At 44.5% G+C, this 23,556-nt stretch overlaps 1 protein-coding gene across 1 annotated transcript in view; it reads right to left on the bottom strand.

The window, feature by feature from the left end:
- Nucleotides 1–11,766: 11,766 nt before the first annotated feature.
- LOC144819219 (uncharacterized) overlaps nt 11,767–23,556 on the bottom strand; it is a 47,211-nt gene continuing 35,421 nt past the window's right edge. The window contains exon 2 of the mRNA XM_078677189.1: nt 11,767–13,799. Coding sequence (XP_078533315.1) covers nt 11,900–13,798 — 1,899 coding nt within the window. The 5' untranslated portion in view covers nt 13,799 and the 3' untranslated portion in view covers nt 11,767–11,899. The remainder of the gene's footprint in view (nt 13,800–23,556) is intronic.

Raw genomic sequence — 23,556 nt, 5'->3', positions numbered from 1 at the left:
AGGTGTAGATTGGTTAGTAGCCCTGCCAGTTGCTCTTTTTTATATGAGAATGGTTGCACATTCCAGATCAGGTCTGTCCCCTTACGAGGTCGTATTCGGCCGCCCTCCAAACATGTGGGGTACACCTAGACCCCGTAGCATTACAGACGTTTCCAGTAATATGCTGACAGATTACCTAGCTTCCTTGATGTCTGCCCTACACTCTTGTCGTTCACAGGTTGCCGCTGCATTTCCAGACAACACTGAGGTGAAACCGCATGAAGTCGTTCCGGGAGAATTCGTCCTGGTGCGCAACTTCGATAGTTCAAGTCCGTTGGAGCCCCGTTGGAAGGAGCCCCAGCTGGTGTTATTGACAACAAGGACTGCCGTCAAGCTTGAGGGTCGCAAGGGCTGGGTGCATACCAGTCACATCAAGAAATTCCATGGATTGCGACAAAAGACATTTATCAAAGACTGCCCTATTCTTAAGGACTGCCCAAAGACAGACTCTGAATTCAAACTTCCCCTGTTAGAGAAAACTCCGCAGCAGGAGTATAAAGCCAAACTCCGGTCTAGTAAAATAAGTCAGCCAGTTTAATTGTCTAAGTCCCTCTCGGGTGAAACGGTTAGACAGGTTCCTGACATGTATGAGACAGACCCACACAGTGAGAGAGTTAGTCAAAACTCTAAAAGATGTATTATCGTTCTATTCTTTTTATTATTTTTGAGTCTTATGGTTACATGCACAAGTTATGCTTTACATTTATGTTTTCCAAATTCACATGTACATATGTTTTCTAATGTTACAGTAGAACACACATTTAGTGATCTGCCTCCTCACGAGCTATCCTATCGTCTTGCTATGCGTAACAACACATTCATCCGAATGTTGCACTATTCACACCAGACCAGCAATGCCACTAATTGTTGGGTGTGTGGTCGACTCCCCCCTTTCCAGACACCGAAGGGAGTTCTGCCACTTTTTCCCTATCCGTTTTCACATAATGGTTCGTGTGGAGCATGGTCCACGTTAACGTCTTCCTCAACTGATATGTCCCTTCTGAATCGAACATGTTTCCCAGACAAGCAAGGTCTTTCCCATAGAACAGGGTTAGATCTAGAAAATGAAGTATATGATTTAGGTAATTATTCTTCGAATTTCATGGTCCTGAATGTTCAGTCCGATACTACTCCAGATTTGCCTGCTATTTCAGTACTACCAGTCAAAGGCGAATTATGTGTCAGAAAGAATGGTTCCGCACATGTAGGACATAGTGATTGTACTACTATTGTCGAGTATAGTGACAGTGGGAAATCTATTTTCAAAGCCTCACGTCATTCTTATTTTGTTTGTGGTCAGACCGCATATGTTCGTCTGCCCCTCAATTGGGATGGAACATGTTACATTGCCTTCCTACTGCGACCAGTTTTTCTAGCCCCATCTGATTATCACAGAAACACACATCTAGTACACGTTAGACATAAAAGGGAGACCGAGTCCCCAATTGTCGATCAAACTGAAACTGCTCTAGAACAATATCAAGACTTCAATAAAGGTTTCTTTTTCTTTATAGGTCCTGTCCAGAATAGTAAGTCAATACGTAGGTTAACCAGAACCCTTGAAGCAGTAGTGAATGAGACTACTTCCGCTCTAGGTAACTTAACCGAAGAACAATCTGCTACGCGTTTTGTTGTGCTCCAAAATCGTCTCGTTCTTCACGTCATATTGGCCGATAGAGGAGGAGCATGTAGAGTCATCGGATCTAGTTGCTGCATTTTCATTCCTAATAACGCGCCGTCTGTTTATTCAGCTATAACCAGACTTCATAAAATTGCCCATCAGTTACACCAGAATCCAGGCACCTGGACATGGTCCGGTTGGCTCTGGAGTATTATATCTGCCTGGGGATGGAAAGTATTGTCGTTCCTAGGTATAGCAGTAATGATCGTATTCAGTTGCTGTCTCTGTTTACAATGTGGCCCTGCGATTTGCGGCATGTGTGCTACCTCTTGTATTCCTAGTCCTAAATCCCGTTCCAAGACAATTCGAGACGAGCAAATGATGCTATATGAACAGATAGATGGTATCATGAATATTGATGTTTCCTGATGGAAACGTAGGGCACAAGGAGGGAATGTGGAAAAGTAAATTTTGCCATGTTATATGTGCCTACGTGTTCCCCATCTTATGCTATATGTGCATGATCGATATGCATGTATCCCCCTATGATCGATTAAAGACGCAATTATAGTTATGTCCAACTCTAGTATGCCAGTTTCCAGTTCTCGTGAAAGCAACGAGTATTAGGTTTATGTTGCCACATTTTACAGTGTGCAGGTTAATTCATTGAGTTGTCCCCGTTCCTAGGCCTCAAAAGGGCCCGGACACCAGATTCAGCTCCAGTCTCCTGAACCCTCTCCGAGGAGCGATACAGCCCCCACCTGCATCCCTGACCCTTCACTTACTTCCTGCCTCGCAGTGCCCGGCCCAGCCTGGCTCTGCCTGCTTGTCTGCCAAGAGTATGTTATGCTTCTAGTTATCAGTCCAGCCCTCCTTCTCTGCATTCCTAAGCTACTGAATCGCATCAATAGTTTCAGCCATGGTCTAGCCTTTCTGTCTCCATGTAAGAGAAATACTGTATTAATATTCATAGAATATTCCTGGCACACGCAATACATGTAGAATTACGCATGCACCAGTCTTAGTGTCAAGTAGCCTTTGCCCTGATAACTTTTGGATTCTATCAACATGTACTCCAAACACCAGATACCAGATATGCTATAGGTACATGTCATTCTGACACCACAGACTTTAGTCTCCTCTTCTAGCGCAGAAGTCATAGCCCCCAGTTCTTCCTGGTAACACGTCATTGCCCGTTTGCGCGCACCACTAGGTTAAAGGTCCCAGCTGCTCAGGTAGCCCCCTCCATGTTTCCGCCCCATTTATGACACTTCTGTGACGTCTACATCACATGTCTATGTATACGCCCTGTACACGCCTTCTTGTTACACCCATTTTGTCCTTATCTTTCGCGACTGCTACGAGTTACGCCTACTGCTACGCCTATTGTATGCAATGTAATGAAATGTATTATACTATATATATGCTGCAAAGTCGATGAAGCATTGCAGCTGCCATCCATTCTATTTCCGTGCAGGCTATCCCGTTCCTGTTCCTTCCCTTATGCCTGATTAAAGCCTGTTAGACTCAGATACCTCGAATCCTGTCTCTTATTTATTGAGCCATCTGTTTTATTCACTGTATTCAAAAATAGTACCGGTAATTAATTATTTATTTACCACAGGAGAGAGCGCTACCTCTATAGATGTGTTGCTCTCCTGCTTCCTCCCTGTCACGCAACGTAGCAAAGCCCCTTTGGGTGCTGCGCTGCATTGCCTGACACCTTTCAGAATCTGAGCCTTAGAGGCATAGATTACTTGTTAAAAGGTGTCACTGGTCAGTTCAGTTGATGTCTCCTCTCCAAGACGCGCGACTGTGGCACTGAAATGCACTAGGATAAATTAGCTCCTGACAAATGCCTAGATCTGAAAAAGAACTGAATAATGTTTGGCTGACTGCAAAGACGACACGGCCCAGTAAACAGATGTTAATTCATGCAGAATAATCAACTTTGAATCGAATCAACTTGAATAGTAGAGAGTGAGTAGAGCATAGTAGAGAGTAGTAGAGAGAGAGTGGTAGAGAATGAGTAGTAGAGTAGTAGAGAATGAGTAGAGTAGTAGCGAGTGAGTTGTGGGGAGTAGTAGAGAGTGAGTTGAGAGTGAGTAGAGTATCTCTCACACACACAGTGTCTCTCAAACACAGTGTCTCACACACACTGTCCTACACACACACATACAGTGTCATACACACACAGTGTCACACATACAGCGTCACACACACACAGCGTCTCACACACACAGTGTCTCACACACACAGTGTCTCACACACACACAGTGTCTCACACAGACACAGTGTCTCACACATTCAGTGTCTCACACACACTGTCTGACACACAGTGTCTCACACACAGTGTCACACACACACAGTGCCTCACACACACAGTGTCTCACACACACAGTGTCACACACACACACAGTGTCTCACACAGAGTGTCTCACACATTCAGTGTCTGACAGTGTCACACACAGTGTCTCACACACACAGTGTCACACACACACACAGTGTCTGACACACAGTGTCTCACACACACAGTGTCTGACACAGTCACACGCACACAGTGTCTCACACACACACAGTGTCACACACACAGTGTCACACACACACAGTGTCACACACACACAGTGTCACACACACACAGTGTCACACACACAGTGTATCACACACGCACAGTCTCACACACACACAGCCTCACACACAGTGTCTCTCACACACACAGTGTCTCTCTCACTCACACACACAGGGCCCGATTCATAGAACTAACTTAAGACAAAATCCTAAACTTACTACCATTTTCGTATTCACAGAAGGCACTTACTCATTTCGGTATTCACAGAAGGCATTTAGGAGTCCCAAAGTTAGGAGTCCTAACTTTACTACTACTAAATTCTGAAAAATCCTAATTTTAAGACTTTCGGTATTTACAGAAGGCATTTAGGAGTTCTAAACTTAGAAGTCCTAACTTTACTACTACTACTACTACTAAATTGAGAAAAATTCTAATTTTGAGACTTTCGGTTTTCACAAATGGCATTTAGGAGTCCGAAAGTTAGGACTCCTAACTTCTGTGAATACCAAAATGAGTAAGTGCCTTCTGTGAATACCAAAATGGTAGTAAGTTTAGGATTTTGTCTTAAGTTAGTTCTGTGAATCGGTCCCACAGTGTCACACACACAGTCTCTCACACGCTGTCTCACACACAGTCTCTCACACAGTTTCTCACACACAGTCTTTCACACACAGTGTCTCAAACAGTGTTTCACACAGTGTCACACAGTCTCATACACACACACAGCCTCACACACAGTGTCACACACACACACACAGTGTCTCGCGCACACACACAGTGTCTCACACACAGTGTTTCACACACACAGTCTCACACACGGTCTCACACACTGTCACACACACAGTGTCTCCCACACACAGTGTCTCCCACACACAGTGCCTCACACACACAGTGCCTCACACACACAGTGCCTCACACACACAGTGCCTCACACACACAGTGCCTCACACACACAGTGCCTCACACACACAGTGCCTCACACAGTCTCACACACACACTTTCTAACACACACACACACACTGTCTCACACACACTCTCACAGTGTCACACACACAGTGTCTCAAACACAGTGTCACACACACACAGTGTCTCACACACATAGTGTCTCACACACACAGTCTCACAAACACAGTCTCACAAACACACAGTCTCACACACACAGGGTCACACAGTCTCACACACAGTGTCTCGCACATAGTGTCGCAAACACACACTGTCACACACACACACCGTGTCTAACACACACAGAGTCTCACACACAGTGTCTCAAACACACACACTGTCTCACACAGAGTGTCTCAAACAGTGTCTCACACACAGTCTCAAACACAGTGTCTCACACACACACAGTGTCTTACAGTGTCTCACACACAGTGTCTCTCTCACACACAGTCTCTCACAGTGTCACACAGTCACACACAGTGCCTCTCAGTGTCACACACACAGCCTCACACACAGTGTCTCACACAGTCTCTCACACACAGTCTCTCACACACAGTCTCTCACACACAGTCTCTCACACACACGGTCTCTCACACACACGGTCTCTCACACACACACTGTTTCACACACAGTATCTTACACAGTGTCTCACATGCACAGTGTCTCACACACAGTGTATCACACACACACACACAGTCTCACACACACACACAGCCTCACACACACTGTCTCACACACAGTGTGTCACACACAGTGTCTCACACACAGTGTCTCACACACACACAGTGTCTCTCACACACACTCACACACACACACAGGGCCCGATTCATAGAACTAACTTAAGACAAAATCCTAAACTTACTACCATTTTGGTATTCACAGAAGACATTTACTCATTTCGGTATTCACAGAAGGCATTTAGGAGTCCCAAAGTTAGGAGTCCTAACTTTACTACTACTAAATTCTGAAAAATCCTAATTTTAAGACTTTCAGTATTCACAGAAGGCATTTAGGAGTCCGAAAGTTAGGACTCCTAACTTCTGTGAATACCAAAATGAGTAAGTGCCTTCTGTGAATACCAAAATGGTAGTAAGTTTAGGATTTTGTCTTAAGTTAGTTCTGTGAATCGGGCCCACAGTGTCTCACACACACAGTCTCTCACACGCTGTCTCACACACAGTCTCTCACACGCTGTCTCACACACAGTCTTTCACACACAGTGTCTCAAACAGTGTTTCACACAGTGTCACACAGTCTCATACACACACACAGCCGCACACACACAGCCTCACACACAGCCTCACACACACAGTGTCACACATACAGTGTCACACACACACACAGTGTCTCGCGCACACACACAGTGTCTCACACACACAGTCTCACACACTGTCTCCCACACACAGTGCCTCACACACACAGTGTCTCACACACACAGTCTCACACACACACTTTCTAACACACACACACACTGTCTCACACACACTCTCACAGTGTCACACACACTGTGTCTCAAACACAGTGTCTCACACACACACACACAGTGTCTCAAACACAGTGTCTCACACACACACAGTGTCTCACACACATACAGTGTCTCACACACATACAGTGTCTCACACACACAGTCTCACAAACACACAGTCTCACAAACACACAGTCTCACAACCACACAGTCTCACACACACAGGGTCACACAGTGTCTCGCACATAGTGTCGCACACACACACTGTCTCACACACACACACCGTGTCTAACACACACAGAGTCTCACACACACACACAGTGTCTCACACACATACAGTGTCTCACACACATACAGTGTCTCACACAGTCTCACAAACACACAGTCTCACAAACACACAGTCTCACAAACACACAGTCTCACAAACACACAGTCTCACAAACACACAGTCTCACACACACAGGGTCACACAGCCTCACACACAGGGTCACACAGTCTCACACATAGTGTCGCACACACACACTGTCTCACACACACCGTGTCTAACACACAGAGTCTCACACACACACACTGTCTCACACAGTGTATAAAACAGTGTCTCACACACAGTCTCAAACACAGTCTCACACACACACAGTGTCTCACACACAGTGTCTCTCACACACAGTGTCTCACACACAGTGTCTCACACACAGTGTCTCACAGTGTCACACAGTCACACACAGTGTCTCTCAGTGTCACACACACACAGCCTCACACACACTGTCTCACACAGTCTCTCACACACAGTCTCTCACACACACGGTCTCTCACACACACAATGTTTCACACACAGTATCTTACACAGTGTCTCACATGCACAGTGTCTCACACACAGTGTATCACACACACACACACAGTCTCACACACACACACAGCCTCACACACACTGTCTCACACACAGTGTGTCACACACAGTGTCTCACACACACAGTGTCTCACACACACACATACATGGCCCGATTCATAGAACTAACTTAAGACAAAATCCTAAACTTACTACCATTTTCGTATTCACAGAAGGCACTTACTCATTTTGGTATTTACAGAAGACATTTACTCATTTCGGTATTCACAGAAGGCATTTAGGAGTCCCAAAGTTAGGACTCCTAACTTCTGTGAATACCAAAATGAATAAGTGCCTTCTGTGAATACCAAAATGGTAGTAAGTTTAGGATTTTGTCTTAAGTTAGTTCTGTGAATCGGGCCCACAGTGTCTCACACACACAGTCTCTCACACACAGTCTCTCACACACTGTCTCACACACAGTCTTTCACACACAGTGTCTCAAACAGTGTTTCACACAGTGTCACACAGTCTCATACACACACACAGCCTCACACACACACAGCCTCACACACACACACAGTGTCACACATACAGTGTCACAGACACACACACATAGTGTCTCGCGCACACAGTGTCTCGCACACAGTCTCACACACACAGTCTCACACAGTGTCTAACAAACACTGTCTCACACACACACTGTCTCACACACTGTCTCACACACACAGTGTCTCACACACAGTGCCTCACACACAGTGTCTCTCACACAGTCTCACACACACACTTTCTAACACACACACACTGTCTCACACACTCTGTGTCACGCACACAGTGTCTCAAACACACAGTGTCTCAAACAGTGTCACACACACACAGTGTAACACACAGTGTCACACACACACACAGTGTCTCACACACAGTGTCTCACACATACAGTGTCTCACACACAGTCTCACAAACACAGTCTCACAAACACACAGTCTCACACACACAGGGTCACACAGTCTCACACACAGTGTCTCGCACATAGTGTCGCAAACACACACACTGTCACACACACACCGTGTCTAACACACACAGAGTCTCACACACAGTGTCTCAAACACACACACTGTCTCACACACAGTGTCTCAAACAGTGTCTCACACACAGTCTCAAACACAGTGTCTCACACACACAGTGTCTTACAGTGTCTCACACACAGTGTCTCACACACAGTCTCTCACACACAGTGTCACACAGTCGCACACACACACACAGTGTCTCTCGGTGTCACACACACACAGTGTCTCACACACACTTACAGTGTCACACACACACAGTGTCTCAAACAGTGTCTCACACACAGTCTCTCACACACAGTCTCAAACACAGTGTTTCACACACACAGTGTCTTACAGTGTTTCACACACAGTATCTTACACAGTGTCTCACATGCACAGTGTCTCACACGCACAGTGTCTCAAACACACACATTGTCACACAAACACACCGTGTCTCACTCACACACAGTTTCTCACACACTGTCTCTCACACAGTGTCTTAGACAGTGTCTCACACACACGGTCTCAAACACACACTTTTACACACACACAGTCTCACACATACTGTGTCTCACACACACACTGACACATGCAGTCTCACACACACAGTGTCTCACACACAGTGTCTCTCACACACACAATGTCACACACATTAATTGAAGGTTTTTCCCACGACAAAGCTTGAGCGGCGAGAGGCCACAGCGTCCTCCTGCTGTATTATACCTTCATTGCCTCGCCCGCCGGAAAGCGCTCCAATACCTTCGGGTCGACTTTGCGCTACATAAAACTGCATATAAAACAATTGGCAGCTAAATTCCCCTTCTTGCTAAATGCTCTGTAGGTAAAACATGTGACACTCCGAAAAAGTCTCCATGACACCCGATTAGGAAAACTTTTTTTTAAAGACCTACGTGAGCAGAAAACCGGTTTTCTGTGGGTGCTGTGGTGAAGGGAAGGGGCTGAGTGAGCAGTGTGTCTTCGCCGTGCTGGTGGGAATGGTGTGTCTTACACTACATGTGTTTAAAAAAAGACACTGGAACACAACAGTCCCCAGTGCCTTGGACGGAAACATTCAGCAAAATTGAAAGGTCTCTACCCTGTGACGTGTTCACCCCAAAACCGTCGAATGAGGAGGCGGAGTGCACCAAACCTGCACTGCAGAGGGAGGGGGTTTACAGAGTCAGACCAATGTCTCAGATGCGCTTGACGCTTTAAGAGATGCACCGTAAAACCAGCTGACGCGTTCTAAACCCAGCTCACAAAAGATCAACTTGTGTGATCCTGGCTAAATTACTGTCGCTCACATTTCAGTGCCCCTTAGCTGTATAGACCAGGAACAGTATGGAAAATGCAGGATATTTGCATTGAGGGGAGCTGAATTTTACAAGCCTCTGTGAAGTTTTGCTTCTGGGTGAGAGAGACACAAGCGCTCGCCAGGCAGCCGCGGTTATGACAGACTTTTCTCTTTTTAAGATAACCCACTTGGGCAGGCTAGTGCGACTTCCTTTTGGCGTAAAAGGTTTATCTTTATGGGGCCGTGTTGGCCCCATCAAGATAAGAAACCTTTTACGCTAAAAGGAAGTCAGACGAGCCCGTCCAAGTGGGCAGTCTCAAAAAGAGAAAAGTGTACGTCACACTAACCCCTTTCCCAATTGCTTGCCACCGTTTAGCATAAACGGTTACGCCGGCCAATGGGAAAGAGGTGCAGGGCTTAAAGCCAGCTAGTCAAAGCTCCTAAAAAACATAAAATCTCGCAAGCGAGACTGTGCATGTGCACAGTCTACGCTAGCGAGACCTAAAGATTGTGTAGGGTTGAACGTCTGTTTGCCAGGTAAAACGTTGCTATCAGGCATGTTCAATTTTGTAATGCATGTTCTGTTGAACCTATCCATTGAAGGTGCTGATTGATTTTTGCGACATTCATCATCAGAACGCAAGGCTCTCCTGCTCAGGCTAGGAACACCCACTAACCCACATTTGAAGGTAGCTACTTCCCGCCAGACAAGCCTATGAGCAAACTGAAAGTTGGTGGCATAAACATAGACATTTTTACCTCTTCCTTTAAGTAGCCGCCCTCCCCTGCAATGGATATATTCTCAATACCAGGTTCTTTAGCGTTCCCTCCATGAAGTGTTTACTATGTGTCACATTTTGTAAAAGTGAAGTTTTAAACAGGGTTACTGGTGACCTACAAAGAATGGTTAGTGACTGTAAAATGTGGAGGTTCCCTTTGAGGTCGGTGGGGCCCCACCACATGGATGTAATGTGCTAGATATCCATCTCTGGGACTTCCGCTTAGGGACCATGCTGGGCTGGTGAAATGTCCATTAAATGTCTGGCATCCAGGTGAGGAAATGTTCACAATTTAAAGATTTGCAGATAGTGCAGAACTGCGCAGCGCATTTACTGCTCAAAATCCCTCGTAGACAATCAGTGAGGGCTGGACTAGTTAGCCTTCACTGGCTACCGGTTCAGCAGAGAGTTCTTTTTAAGGCTATGTGCATAGCCCACCAAGCTTTCTGGGACACAGGCCCCAGCATTACCCGCGACCTAGTTACTCACTACATTCCCAACAGAAGCCTTCGCTCCAGCCAGACCTTTCTAGCATTGGCTCCGAGAATAAAAAGATCCAGATCAGGCGGCAGGACGTTCGCCCACAATGCGTCCAGAACTTGGAACATCCTGCCACTACATCTCAGAGCCAATCCCAACCTTTCTGTGTTTCGTTAACAATTAAAGTCCTTCCTTTTTAATTCCCCCTTTAACCCTTCCTTCCTCCTCCTCTGTTCTCTGGTAGGTTCTGGTTATACCAGCGCTTGGACGCCTCCGGGCAGCAATTCGCGCTTTACAAGTTTACATCTATTCTATTCTATTCTATTCTATTCTATTTGCCTTTTAGTTGGCCCTTGCTTCCAACTCGACCCTCAAAGAAGGGTGAATAATCCAGTCAGTAGCTGCCCTCTTCCAAACTTGAAGTGAGAGTATATGTTCCAACCTAGAGAGAACTGTCCAGGAGAAGATTCTACTGTTTCCTGTACTCACACACCTGTCCCAGGGGAAGCCCTGCAGCTGTGACCTATCCTGAAACAAGACACAACTATATTAACTGCCTCTAGCAGTTTCTGGACTTCTGTCCTTCTCCCTGGATTTTAACTTCTGGCTGCTGTCATCGAACATCAATCTCTGATGCAGAACATGAAGCTTCGGAACTGTTGCAGACATTTCCAAACAAAACAAAACATTGGACAGAGGTGGTTGCTGAACATATTTATTCTGTATGCAGTGCACAGAACTCTTCGCTGGTGAAGATATTATACAATGGAATTAAGTGTTTCATAGCTGTGAGCATATGTACTCCCAATCAACCATAAGGATGGTCAGTGTTCTTGAATCAAGGTGTACTTTCTGTGTGCAATTCCATATGTTTTACTAGGAGTCCTCGTCGTGTAAAGGCTCTTGGACATTCTTTGCATGGATACAGCCTCTCACCCGTGTGTATCCGTCTATGTCTGATTAAATTTGTCATTGCTCTGAACGCCCTTCCACATGTGCTGCAAATATTCGGTTTTTCCCCAGTGTGTACCAGCTGATGAGTCATCAAGGATGATGAAGAACTGTATCCTTTACCACATTTACCACACATGTATGGCTTTTCCTTTGTGTGTGTTCTTAGATGAGAAGTGAGCATGCCTGGCAGGCGAAAGCATTTATTACATGTTGTACATTTGTAGGGTTTTTCATCTGTGTGTATTCCTCCGTGTTTCAGTAGCTCTGTTGTTCTTTTAAAACACTTTCCACATTCATTACATACATATGGTTTTTCTTCAGTATGTGTTATTTGATGCTGTTTTAAGGCAGCAGAAAGACTGAAACACTTTCCACACGTCTTACACATGTGTGGCTTCTCGTGTGTGTGTGTTTCCTTATGTTGCTTAAGAATTTCTAATGAACGAAATGTTTTACCACATTTATAACATCTGTTGACTTTCAGACCAGCATGCATTCTTTGGTGACTAGTCAGACTTGATGACCAGCAAAAACTCTTCCCACATTCATTACAAGAAAAGGGTCTTTCACCAGAATGTACTCTCTGATGCATGATCAAATATGTGTGCCGGCTAAAACTTTTCCCACATGCATTGCAAGTGTGTGGTGTACCCATTTCGTGTACTACCATGTGTTTTTGGAGATCTCCAGACAGGGTAAATCTATTCCCACATTGTTCACATGCAAATGGTTTCTCTCCTGTGTGTATTCTCTGGTGCATGACAAGCTGTGATGACTGGCTGAAACTCTTTTCACATTCACTACATGTATAGGGTTTCTCACCTGTGTGCACTGAATTGTGTGATTTAAGGTGTGTTGATCGTCTGAATCTTTTGCCACATTCATTGCATTTATATGGCCTATCTCCAGAGTGTATTCGTTGGTGGGTCATAAGGGAGTGACATAAGGTGAATTTCTTTCCACACTCCTTACATTCATATGGTTTATCTCCACTGTGTGTTCGCTGGTGTGTTTTTAAGTTTGACAACTGATTAAAACATTTTCCACAATCATTACATGTGTACGGATTTTCTCCAGTGTGGATTCGGTGGTGGGTACGAAGCGACGAGTTGTCACTGAAACGTTTACCACAATCAGTACATGTATGGGGTTTCTCTCCAGTGTGTGTTCTTTGATGACTTTTAAGATGTGCCGACTGTCTGAAATTCTTTCCGCATTCAGTACATGCATATGGTTTCTCTCCTGTGTGTATTCGCTGGTGGAAAACAAGATATGTTTGGTTCCTGAAACCCTTTCCACATTCACTGCAAGCATATGGTTTCTCTGCTGCATGTGTTAGTTGGTGGATTAAAAGATGCGCTAGTTGACTGAATTTTTTATCACATACTTCACAACTGTAGGGTCTTTCCCCTGTATGTACTCTCAGGTGCATTTTAAGGCTTGATGACACACTGAAACACTTGCCACACTCCTCACATAAATAGGGTGTTTCTCCTGTGTGTACTCGTTGATGAATCATAAGCCCCGAACTGCTGCTGAAACTTTTCCCACACTCGCTACAGATATATGATTTTTTTCCAGCAACTTTTTTCCGTTTGGCAGTTTCTTTTAGTTTGCTGAATTTTTTTCCACTCTTAACAGGTCCATCTAACTGTTTTTTTGCAGGTGTCACAGGATGCTTCTGTTGCGGATAGGTGACATTTTTGGGAAGTTTGTTAAAAGGCTCCGATTTCTCAGAAGAATGTTCATAATTCCCCTTCGTATGTGGGATCCTCGGTTCCATACTATTGGTAAAGAAAAAGTGGAACACAACAAACAATGAGCATGAATTATATAAAACTTTACAACTTTATAATCATATTTAGTCAGTGGATCCCAGAGGATATGTCTAAATTTCAATGGCATCTGATCGTTCAAAGCCACAGTTGATTGAATTGATGGCACGTCTGTGTTATTGTACAGGAAACAGTATTGCAAAAAACATTACATTTTGTGTGTCATGATCAACACAAAAATTCCAATTTAAACAATAATCTACTCATTGAAATAACATGGAATCAGACTACTGTACACTTTTACAGCAAGTAGCAAGACCCTGGTTACAGACAAGAGTAACTATGACAATTAACAAAAAATACGCAAAATATTTACAGCCAGGAAGGTGAAAGTCATCATAGAAGTGATTGTTAAAAAATAGGCTTTCACAAATACATACAGAAGGACCACTGAAGGCATGTGTAAGTAATATTATCTGTTAGCTATTTATCAATTGAAGTAATTTTTAAAATAAGTATTAGCAACTGCAACATGTCTGCATTGTATTCTGAATAATACACAATGTAAGCCACATGGTGACACCATTAGGTCATCCACAATAAATTTCAGGCACTATATCACGTCACGAGAGAGCCATAATGTTACAGTAATGGCTCAGGGGTCTAGTCACAAACTGCCATTTGTGGTACGTCCAGTAGTACTACAATACTATCAATAAAAGAATAAAAGATGCTATTCACAAACCGAGGAGCCGAAATCTCCACCTCCACCTCTTTAATAATTTCTGTGGGGAGAACAATCACACATATAAGTTTAATACTTAGTAGTAAATGTGGAACATACTGGGGGAATGGTTAAAAATAGGGGTGTGCATGTTACAAAATAGGTGGGGATTAAGGGCGGAGAAAAGAGGAGTCAAGGCAGGATTAAAGCCACAGGATTAAGGCGGGTTGAGGGAGAGACAGACACACATCCACAAAGGAGTAAGAATAATGCATTTCCTATTCATAAACTGCACTTATTATTATTATTTATAAAACTTATAGAGCGCACTGTCGCCATTGCAGGCATCCTGGCGCTGGTACTCCAAAGACATGAACGGAGGGACAGCAAAAAAAACAGCCAACTCAAACCCTAGGGAACAGCCAAGTCTTCACGGATTTTCTGAACGGGAGAAGTTTATCCAGTTGCCTAATCTCCCAAGGTAGACTGTTCCAAAGTAATTACAAGCATCAAAGTACCCAAAAACAAAACAGCAACAAATGCACTCCAGCTCAGAGCTAGAATATGTCCAGCACCACACATGGTGAACCACAGGTACTGCAACACTCTCCTATGGAAAATAATGGAGGTAGGGAAATCCCATAGGAAATAATGTTAAATACCATTTAAAATAGTTAAAAATATGAATTCGTTGTTAAATGTTAAATAAATAAATATGAAACTTGTTTAATTTTGTCAAACGTCTTTGTATTAGAAATTTCTTGCAAGGTACAACAAATCAGAGCACCATCTTATTCTTCACACATGAATTTCTAAAAATGATAGCAAAACTTGACAGCATGAAGAGTCATGAACATTACAGGAAACAAACCCCGGCCCACCGAAATTGAAGTGCACATTTAAAGGGAACAGCATCTAAAAAAAAGTAGGGCGCAGGGCTTCTTCATAGAAAATGGCAAAGAATGCCATGAGTTTCCGATCAGACTTTGAGGCATCTTTACTTTAAGACCATCTACATCAATGGGGTTATACAGGAAGTACCAAAGCAGATGGAAAATGGCTCACAACCATGGAGCATTAAACAAGAAAAGGAATAACCAGCCCCTCCCTCCCGCTCCCAGTACAAGGTGGCGCCCTAAAAGAAGAAAGAGAAATAGAAATAAATAAAAAGTGCATGCAACAGGTTGTATGGTGAGTCGCAGTTCTCAACTGGAAAAGATGAGCTGCCCTAATAGAGGCAGGGCAGACAGCGGACGGTGGACCTCGAGAGAGAGGAAGGTGACCAAAGGACCCCAAGTGAATTCAAAGTTTTTAAAGTCATCCCTAAAGATTTCCAACATCCGCTCCATACTGAGAAGGATCCATAATATGGAGTACCAGATGGAGAGTGCCGGAGCTTCTCTCTGTTTCCATGCCGCCGCTAGCATAATCTTTGCGGCTCCTACACATAGCCACATGATCTTTTTGTCCGCCCGTCTCTGATGTTCTAAAGAGGGGTCCCAAAGTCCCAACAGCACCTCAGCCATGTTAGTTGGTATGAGCAAGGATCTCTTCCCAGAACGGCCTGATGTGAGGGCAGTCCCACCAGATATGCTGAAAATCTCCCAGGAGACCACAGCCCCTCCAACACCTATCGGGGGACCCAGGAAAGATCCTGCAAAGTTTGGAAGGGTACAGGTACCAATCCATCATAGTTTTAAGATGAGCCTCCCTGAGATCGGCAGAATGAATAAACTTTGTGATATCTGACCATAGATGGGAACAATCATCATCTGTAATATCCTGTTGAATAATACCCTCCCACATTGACATGTACCGAGGGCGCGGGGCATGTGTAGTAGTGAGGATAAACATATTTATAAAGGCGATCGCGCCTTTCATGGATTTTGCTTTAGTGAGGAAGGATTCGAATTTTGTCAGGGGTCGTGTAGCCGCCTCCCGGACTTGTGGAGCAAGGGCCCAATATAAAAGCTGATAATAATGGTATCTCTCCGAGTCCTGTAGATTGTACTCCCTTTTACAACTATCAAAGGTGAGGGGATCATAGTTGTGGAAAAGGTGTGTTAGGGCCAGACTTCCCCCCTCATGCCATGCATCATATGGTTCTGACTGTAGTCCCGGAGGGAATGCCGGATTAAAATGCAAGGGAGTAAAGGTGGAGGGAAAGGAGGTCCATCTCTCATCGCCCGACACCGAGTCCCATACTGTGAGTGTTGTACGTGTAGGAGTGCTTATATAAGTATTCTTAGGCCTGTCACTCTTGAGGCGCCATATTAAGTTTCATATGGTGCGGCCGGTCACACTGCGGCCAATGCTCATCGGTCTCTTATTTTGTCCATTCCACAAGCACTCACAATTGAGCGGCCTTATAGTATAAATGAATATCGGGGAGGCCCACCCCACCCTCCTCTCTAGAACGGCGGAGTATCGCAAAAGAGAAGCGCGCCAATCTTCCTTGCCATACATAATTCAAGATCATAGTCTTAACTCGCTTGAAGAAATCCTTCTCCATTTCAATAGGTAAGGCCTGAAACAGGTAGAGAAGTTTAGGGAGGAGAGTAATTTCTATAGCATGGATACGACTCAGCAATGACAAGAAAAGGGGCTTTCATTTACAGAGTTCTGATTGGAAACGTCCCAGTATGGGAGGGAAGTTGGCGGCGTAAAGGCCCCCTACTTTGGGTCGTAATCTGGACACCTAGATATTGTATGGAAGACGTAGTCCACTGGAGGGGTGTGAGAGGCTGAAGTTCCTGCATGACTGCCGGCGAGAGAGTGAGATTAAGGATAAAAGATTTCCCTAGGTTGACTTTGAAGCCCGCCACTTTTTCAAATGTAGCTAATTCTGTTTGCAAAGGTGGGAGAGATGTAGCCGGATCGGCAAGGGCTAGTAAAACATCATCAGCAAACAGGGAAATGTTATGTTCTCCCGTGAAGAGAATCCCCCTAAATGCAGGGTTCGCTCTAATTGCCGCGGCCAGGGGTTCAATGCTAATGGCAAAAAGTAGTGGGGGAAGGGGGTACCCCTGTCTGGTACCCCTAGAGTGGAGAAAGGGGGTTGCTTGCGCGCCATTGTGCACAAGTCGAGATCAAGGGTGAAGATAATTGGCTTGGACCATATTGAGGAACTTGGGAGCGAAGCCGAAAGCCGACATGGCACGGAACAGGAACTCCCAGTCCACCCTGTCGAAAGCATTCTCCGCATCCAGCCCCACAAGGACCGCGGGTATTCGATATCTATTGGCCTTCTCGACAAGGTGGACAATGCGTCGGGTATTATCGTGGGTTTGGCGCCCTTTGATGAAGCCGGATTGGTCCGGATGGATAAGGTCAGGCATGAGGTCATTTAAGCGCTGAGCTAAGATGGACGAATACAGCTTCGCGTCAAGGTTGAAGAGGGCGATAGGTCTATAGGAGGTACATGCTTCATGATCCTTTCCCGGTTTGGGGATAACGGTAAGAACTGCTTCTTAGAGGGAGTCGGGAGTGGTGCCCTCCTCTGCCATCCTATTGAAGAGTTTTGTAAGGTGGGGGGTGATGTCTGGGCAAAGGTCTTATAAAATAGGGCCGTAAACCCATCTGGACCAGGAGCTTTATGTGGCTTGAGATCCTTAAATTCCGCAGTGACGTCTTCGCAGGTAATGGGTGCCGCGAGGAGGTCGTTCCACTCTAGGGAGAAATGTGGAAGCTGTAGGGATTGTAAGTAGGCACACTGTGTTGTAAATTGGCAGCAATTGGATTAGCATTAGCAGAAGCCATCTTGTATTTAGAGACTATCCTGCCCGGTTTGTGGAATCCATTTTGTATTTCTGTCAGTCATTTTGTTTGCCATGTGCTACCATGTGCTCGCCATGTGCTCTGTCCTCCCTCAGTGTTAACTGCTCTTGTAATCTGCCTAGAAACTAACTATATTTAACATCTTCCACCTTCGAGCATGCTCAGTTGAGTTTGCAGCTGTCCTTGCAGCTGTTAGTAGTATGTAACTGTCAGGATGTGTTTACTAGAAATGGAAAACTGTAACTCCTCCTACTTGTCGACTGTGCATTTCTATATGACCTTATATGTACATAAAACCTTCTCCTGTACTTGTACCGCCTTCTTTTGAACCCCTGTGTGGGTATAAAAGGACCACTTTCCTTCTGTTCGGTGTGCTTCTTCATACATTACCGAAGGGTGCTGTGTGAATGTAGTTCCAACTCATGAGGTTTCTTAAACTTTGTATTTTCTATTCCAGTTTCTGTGCCAACTTCTTCATATTGGTCTGAGGACTCTGTGCAGAGAAGGGCGAACCCCTTGTACTGGTAGTCCTTGCTGAGGCCCACTACGACAAATTGGCGCCCGACACGAGGGGCTCATGGGTGACTCGGATGCCAGAAGGATTGGTGCCGACGAAGGATTGGAATCTAGCTTAGGACGCAATCGCTGCCTGAGGAGACCCAAGTCTTGGCAACCACAGCGTTTTTCCTTTCTTTCTGATCCGACCATCCAGGTGGTGCCGGTCCTCGACAGATCTCTTCTGTTGATTCGCCGTGCAGTGACCATTTGGTCGATTTTAGAACTAGGCAGTTGGAACCTGGACACCAAGTGATTGGTAAGAGTCGTTCTGCGGCGCTTGCTGGGGGTTTTGAGGCCTGGGATTGGTAAGGTAGTTTAGTAACGCTTACTGTGGCTTTTGTATTTTGGAACTAGTGTTGGCCAACTTGGATTTCTATGGGATTCATATATAAATTGCAATTTATATAGGCAGGTAATGAGGAGAATTTTCTCTGTTTGAATTCGTTTGAACAGCGCAATGTACTAAAAGTACCTTAAGTGCTACTTTGATTATAATACTGCATATTCTGCATGCGTGATTTTAGCACACTTTGTAGGATGTGTTGCTTTTGCAGTGGTACCAGTTTGAGACTCGAAGCACAACCGGCCCCCCCCCGGAGGGAACGCCCAATAGGGATATGTATATTAAGTATGGTCTTTCTTCTATAATGTAGAGCACATTATGGAATAATTACACTTGTAAGGATCCTGAGTTGCGTTGGCCTATGCATGGGTCATTTGACTAACGAGAGATTGAGTAAGTGGAACAATGTATGTTTAAGCGAAAGACTAGGCAAGATATGTTTGACTGTGTACGAATGTGGGAGAAAGAAGTGCGTGAACAAATGAAGCGTGAGCAAGCCTTGATTGAAAAAGAACAGCGAAAGAACATTTATGCGAAAGAGTTAGAGTTGAAAAATAAAGAACTAAAAAAGCTAAAAGAGAGAGAGGATAGGGAGCGCAATTTACAGGTAACTGGCCAATACGCTGTTCGGCAACCCCTCTATCCTATACTTAATAAACCACAAGATGATTTTTAGATCGTCCTCCCCCTCCGTATACTGTTCCTTATGATTCAGATGAGGACTCCGGTTCAGAGCAACAGAAGGTACGAACAACTCATTCTATGTTGACCGCTGAATGTGCGTTCCAGCTTAGATCAGCTGCACTTAAAGTAGTTCGTAGCACTGCCCCCGCTTCTGAACTTCCTGACAGCATGAAAGGGTGGCAGGAAAGGGAGCAGCTGTATTTTACTGAGGTGTTTTCCACAGAGGTCCTTGAGCTGTTTAGGAAATATTCTGAGGAGTTAGAGCCCGCCGATGTAGCACCTAATTATAAGTAAATGCGTGATGGTCTTTTTGTTTTCTCTCAGGTGGCTGATACAATCAGGCGTTTGGTTAAACTGTGTGTTGATGCAGTCCGTTTTCGAGAGGAGAAAAAGGCGGCAGACGTAGCTGCACGGACATCTCAGACCGGCGTGGCACAAGTTTCTATCTTCAGAACAGATAAGACTATGATAGTTCATGCGAAACCTATGCGGGAGGCCGCACCTTTGTATGTTCCTCCTAAAGGAACGGGTACAAGTGATGATAAGGCTTCTATCGATGTGAAGGGTTATTTTATTTATAATAGGGTTTACATTTCTTGGAATAGGAAGGATGTCATAGGACTTAAAACTGCATTGCCTGATCCGCGAAAAAATCCAGCTGCTTTTTATGAGGAAGTTGAGGGTGCTATCAGCTCTTGTACTATGACTTTGCCCGACATTGATTTATATTTCGGATTGATATTGCCGCCTGATATGTGGAGAACTGTTCGTAAAATTGATGATCGTGCAGCTTTTGGGCGTTATGGAAAGACTTAGAACAACTGGATGTAGAAAGGGAACCCGCACAGAAGCCATGCCAGTTAATTTTAGATCTTCCCACAGCTATATTAGTTACATTAAAAACGATTATTCGCCCTAAAAAGATAGATTGGACTGTTTTAGCGTTTTATAAGTAAAAGGCAGACAAATCGGTATCTGATTTCTTTACACGCTTTGAAGAAGCTTCCAAGATTTTAGTGGCCACTCATGGACAGATGACACGGGCAGACATCTGTTTGTCGATAAATATGTCGCAAACCTGTTGCCAGGAATAGCTAGTCGCCTAAAAGCCAGCGAGAGTTCATGGACTACCTCTTCTCAGGTTTCTCTCTTGACTATGGCTCAGTATTATGAAAGCCAGAAATTAGAAGCAAAGGGGACTGAGGATAAAAAGACTAAAGAATTGAAAACAAAGGTTATTTTGGCTCAGGCTTATGGTCTGCCTTCTAGAGGTAGTGATAGATGTGGATGTGGATCTTCTGGTTCGTCTTTTCCTTCTTATACTCGTTCGAATTGGTCTGTTGACCAGTGCGCATATTGTAAGAAATTTGGGCATTGGACTGCAGATTGTCCAGCACTACGTGCTCAGCAGTGTCCACGTGGTCGGGGACAAATGAGAAATTGTTCAGGATATTCTGGGCCTAGAGGAAGCACAGGTGATCGTGCTAGGTTTGATGCTAATATACGTGGGCAGGATGGGTTTAACACTTTTGATAGAAGGAAGCAATATAAAATGTCCGACTATGTGCCGTCTGATTTTCAAGATTCTGCTTATGCATAGGATTGCCTAGGGTGGGGTAAGGAATCAGTTGAAGTTCCAGTAGATCAGAGGGGTCCCTATGTTACAGCACATGTTTTGGGTTCTACTGATCAGTTTCTGGTTGATGCAGGAGCTACTCGTAGCACCTTGTCTAAACAAATGGCTCCAAGGGCTCCCCTGTCTGGCTTAACCATTACATCGAAAGGTTTCGATGGAACACCTTCCCTTAGCCCACTGTCACAACCACTTGCATTCCATGTTGATAAATTTACTGGTCCATGTCCGTTTTTGCTTTCCCCGAATACACCAGACAATATTGTGGGTCTTGATATGCTCAAGTATTTCAGGGCTACGATACGATGTTCTCCAGAAGGTGTACATGTTATCTTGAATGACAACCATCCTGTGATGGAGCGAGCTTGTCTTGTTAAAGAGGATATTGCATTAGCTTCACTCCCTAGTACTTTGTGGGCTACTTCAGATACTGATGTAGGGCAAATGGTTATTCCACCAGTACATATTAGTGTCAAGGAGGGCGCTGTGCTGCCACGTTTGCCTCAATACAAAATTTCACAGGAAGGCGAAGAAGCACTCATACGTATTGTCCATGATCTCATTGAAGTGGGGGTTGTTGAGGAAGTTCCTTACAATGTTTGTAACAGTCCGATTCTTCCTATTCTGAAAAAAGATACTGACACTAGGATTTACCAATTCATTATTGATTTGCGAGAAGTCAACAAGATTGTAGTACCACAATATGCCGTGGTTTCTGACATAACGACACTTCTTACTTTGGTTCCTCCAACAGCAACTACATTCTCTGTGATAGACTTGAAGAACGCTTTATTTTCGATTCCTATTCATCCTGATAGCCGATATTTGTTCGGTTTTACTTTGAATAATCGATCGTATAGATTTTGTAGAGTTCCTCAAGGCTATACTGAGAGTCCTAGTATTTACAGTCAAGCATTAAAAAGACAACTTGATTCTTTCGTTTTGCCTGAAGGTGTGGCTCTCATACAATAGGTCGATGACCTCTTGTTGGCAGCCGATACCCCTGAGCAGGGTGGAAAATGTACTTTGTTCTTGCTTTCTTTTCTTGCTTCACATCATCACAAAGTGTCAGGAAAGAAATTACAATATTGTAGACCGAAGGTAATCTACTTAGGTCACCTTCTGTCTAAGGAGGGCTGTGCACTTACATCAGATCGCATTCAAGCAATTTTAGACACACCAGTACCCTCTACTCAGAAAGATGTCCTTGCATTCATTGGTCTTACTTCTTTTTGTAGGCAATGGATATTGGGTTTTTCACACATTGTTAAACCCTTGCTAGCACTTTTGACTAAAGACACTCCAGTGCCCCTTCCATGGAAAGATGAATGTGAGATTGCTTTCCGACAGTTACGACAAGCGCTTTGTTCAGCACCAGTGTTAGGTATTCCAGATTATACGAAGCCTTTTACACTATGTACATGAGAAAGATGGATGCGCATTGTCAGTTTTAGTGCAGACACACGGTGACCAGCAGCGTCCCTGTGCATATTTTTCAGCAGTACTTGATCCTGTTGCTCGTGCGTTGCCCGGATGGTTCCATTCAGTTGCAGTAACAGCTGTGTCAATACGTCAGAGTGAAGGGATAGTTTTGTCACATAAGCTGTTGGTGTTATTACCCCATGCGGTTGATACCCTTTTAAATCAGACAAAGACCCAGCTTTTAACTAGCGCTCGTCTGACAGGATACGAATTGACATTGTTGGCCCCTCACATTACACTGAAGAGATGTGCGACATCAAACCCAGCCACTTTGTTGCCATACCCGGTGTCTCAGTCTCAGTCGCAGGAATCACACGATTGTATATTCCTTACTGAAGAACAGACAAAGGGTCGCGTTGACTTACAAGATACGCCCCCTTTCAGATGTAGATGGGGAACTATGGGTTGATGGGTCCTGTTTGAAGTTGCCAGATGGTACGACCTCAGCTGCATATACGATTACGACACTTCACACGGTAGTGGAGACAATTCGAATACCACAGAAGTCAGCTCAAGCAGCTGAACTAATAGCTTTGACACGAGCATGTGAGCTTAGCACTGACTT

Source organism: Lissotriton helveticus, chromosome 2_1 (assembly GCF_964261635.1).
Source record: "Lissotriton helveticus chromosome 2_1, aLisHel1.1, whole genome shotgun sequence".
NCBI lineage: Eukaryota > Metazoa > Chordata > Amphibia > Caudata > Salamandridae > Lissotriton > Lissotriton helveticus.
Note: the sequence above shows the minus strand (reverse complement) of the source record. Positions and strands in the feature narration are given on the sequence as shown.